The sequence below is a fragment of the Aplysia californica genome, unplaced genomic scaffold, assembly GCF_000002075.1.
Source record: "Aplysia californica isolate F4 #8 unplaced genomic scaffold, AplCal3.0 scaffold00242, whole genome shotgun sequence".
NCBI classification, from domain to species: Eukaryota; Metazoa; Mollusca; class Gastropoda; order Aplysiida; family Aplysiidae; genus Aplysia; species Aplysia californica.
In genome coordinates this window covers 660,531-663,805 of record NW_004797512.1, presented here as the reverse complement: position 1 = coordinate 663,805, position 3,275 = coordinate 660,531, and the positions used below count along the sequence as shown (strand labels likewise).

Below are 3,275 nucleotides of genomic sequence, written 5' to 3'. Positions count from 1 at the left end.
ACACACACACACACACACACACACACACACACACACACACACACGCAGTATACTTGCACTCACAAACAGGATTACAGTCACATGCATAATATAAATGAACAGCAATATAAACAATAAATAATGTTAAGCCAGATACATACTCAGTATTCGGATTGTAACTCAGTAGTGTTCGGATGAATGCTGTAAGGTCATATGAATACTTATTACATGATGATTAAGATGGAAAAAGTTTGATGGATGATGGTAAGAATAACCTTCTGTATCTTTCTTTGTTACAGATCAGAAGCCTGGGTTTTTTACTCATGACTGATTTTTCTAAAGAAGGGGGGTTGGGTAAATATATGGAAAGGAATAATTAGAAGAAAATCCACGTCGTTTCACACTTTTAAATGTAAATCTGAGTTAGAAGACATTGATTGAAGCCAGTGAAGTATGGATAGAAACTGACTTGGACGCACAGAACAAAAAATACTACTACGGTATACGAGTACGAGCAAACAAAAGGAAAGTGAGAAGCAACCACCTTTTAGCCCTGCACCCTGTTCGTTACCCAAACACTTACTTTCCACACAAAAGTTTTAAAAAATAATTTAAATTTTTTTTTAACAACATATGTATCGTAAGTATTTGTACGTAAGTGGTCTTTCACGCCCCTATCAACACTAGTAGGCTAGTTAATATAGTCATTAGTGACTTTGATGTCAAAGTTGGCAACCAAATGAAAGCAAAGGCTGGGAGTCATTTGCTGGCATATACACTTGGGCATTGCATTATTATACATCACTGCATTATTTGACTCAATTTGGAACCATATTTAGAGCAAAAGAGAAAGAGTGCGCATACCCTCGACTATAGCGAGACGGGGAAACGATTTGTGCATTGTTGTATTTACTACTATAATTAGAGGTGGGCAAAATCCGGATAATCTATCCGGATAACCGGATAATTATCAATGTAACATTGTCCGAATTCAGACTCTCTTTCCTGGCCCTTTTTCCGAAGTGGGTGCACCCATTTGTTGAAGTGATGCTGACCCGTTTGCCGAAGCGGCTCATATCATATTTTTTTGCCGAAGAGGTGCACTAACGTATTATCCGGACTTTTTTAAAGCGACTCATTGCCCAGCCCTAGTCTATAATACATCATTTCACCCCGACATAATTCCGGTTCAGTATGGTCAGGACCATTTTTGACTAAATCTGCAGCGGAGAATGGTTGGGCGGACTCTCGACCACGGCGAGGCTGGGAGACAAGTGGGCCCATGGTGAGTAGAGCTGGGCGCAGAATCAATTCCGGAACCGATTCCCATGATTAATGATACGAAAGAAAAGTTCCGACTCTTTTTTTTACGTTAACCAAGAGTTACCAGTTACTTTAATCATTAAAATCTTCTTTTTTTTAGAACTCCTTTTTGAAAAATAAAAGTTGATGTTTAGTAGTGTTCCGAAATCAAGGTTATCCTAAATCTGAAGATGTTCGGAGCCAACAGTGGCGTGGCTCTCTAAGCGCAAATGGCGCCATGGCGCCACCCTTTGAAATGGAGAAAGGATTTTCAAAAAAGGGAATACGATGTTCCAAAACTTAACAAAATATCACAATATTTTTTTCAAACCATTCTCTTATTCCTAAGTACTCCAGTCTTTAGTTAAGGTGTCTATAATTAGGCTAGTGGGAGGAGGGCGGGTAAGCCTCCCGTTGCCGGTCACAAGGATCTCCCCGCGTCTTTCGTTCCCTATGTCTGACGTCACCGAGGGCGCCGAACCCAGATCGGCCCAACCTGAACCAGTGTCTCAGCCTGAACCCATCTGGGTGTTCATCGTTTAGGTGTGACGTCTGGTCAAAATAATTCAAAATGATCTGTAAACTATTTGATTCAATCAGTTGAAAACAGGGTTTTCTTTCCAAGAATAGCAAAAAAGTTTCTTTAATACCCCACCCAGACGTTTGACGGAAGACAAAAGAGATATCACCGAGAACATAACTCAGCTAAAAATACTACAACAGGTACTCCCATCACACTAAGAGATTGTACTGTTGGGCCAAAGGGCCAAGATTGATTTGGCGCCTGTATGGTTGGGAGGGGATGAAGTGGTAGTTAGCCTGGACATAGCCACATGGCATGGTTGCGAACTGTCTAAAAATAGGTTTTATTGTCTGCTTTCTAGAAACCAGAACTGCAAGGAATCAGGGAATGGGGTCATTATGTCAAGACGCCCCGAGGGCAATAGTGCATGCGTGTTCTTGACTGTTAATGTGTGCTTTTCTGTTGATCAGTTGGAAGTTATTTTTTTGTGTGGGATTACGATGTGATGTGATTATGCGCATCTTGACCGCTGAACTCTCTCTCGATCTATATAAAAGATTGTACCACCACTTATCTATTCTTCTCGCATGGAAGTATATATCAGTATTAAAATTAAATGAACAGGCGTATATAGTAGGTCTACAGTTTATGGGCCTGTAATAAGTAGGCAATACTATTCCTTGTGATAAATTTGTTCTTGGCGCCACCTTCTCTGGAAGTGACACCACGCCCCTGGGAGCCAACCAGGTAACCACCGAGAAGAAATCACATTATTAGAAAGTAATCGGGTTCGGAGTCCATTCCTACGAATTCTAGCTTTCAAGAATCGGGAACCTGGCCGCCCAGCACTAATGGTGAGCAGTGAGATCGCTTCATAGCGAAGTTATTAATAGAGGGCAAAGAGCAACTGCCATAACATTGCACGGTCTTGGAATACATGTATTATAATTCAAACTTTTATTTGCTTGTAGAATGTTATAATGCGAATATAAAGCACGAAGTAATTTATCCAAATTAAAGCTGATATTTCACGCTTGAGAATCAATTTTTACAAAATATATTTCATGTATGAAATATACGGATTTTTTTTCAGAGGAAGTGTAACATCATCTATGGTATAAATCATGACCTACCATCGTAATTTGTGTAATATATATATTTTTTATCTGTCTCATTTTATCTTATCTACTCACATTGTTGGACGCGATGCCAGAGTTTATAATGTCTGCCTTGACCGCCTCCAATCTATCCTGGTTCCGTCCATGAAGAGTGATCTGGGCCCCACGTCTTGCCATCAACTTGGCTGCTGCGGCGCCAATTCCAGAACTACTGCCTGGGGAGGTGTAATGATGGGGAATTATGTCTTACGCCCTCATCGACGCAATTTGAATCATTTCGAAGACGGGCTGCTTCGAATCTGTCTGTCTGTCTGTCTGTCTGTCTGTCTGTCTGTCTGTCTGTCTGTCTGTCT

General features: G+C 40.7%; 1 protein-coding gene across 1 annotated transcript in view; it reads right to left on the bottom strand.

Annotated features, from left to right (window-relative positions):
• The window catches only part of LOC101851417 (3-oxoacyl-[acyl-carrier-protein] reductase FabG), a gene marked incomplete in the record, with an annotated part of 19,885 nt that overhangs the window by 11,139 nt on the left and 5,471 nt on the right, over positions 1-3,275 (bottom strand). The window contains 1 exon segment of the mRNA XM_035970250.1: positions 2,998-3,137. Coding sequence (XP_035826143.1) covers positions 2,998-3,137 — 140 coding nt within the window.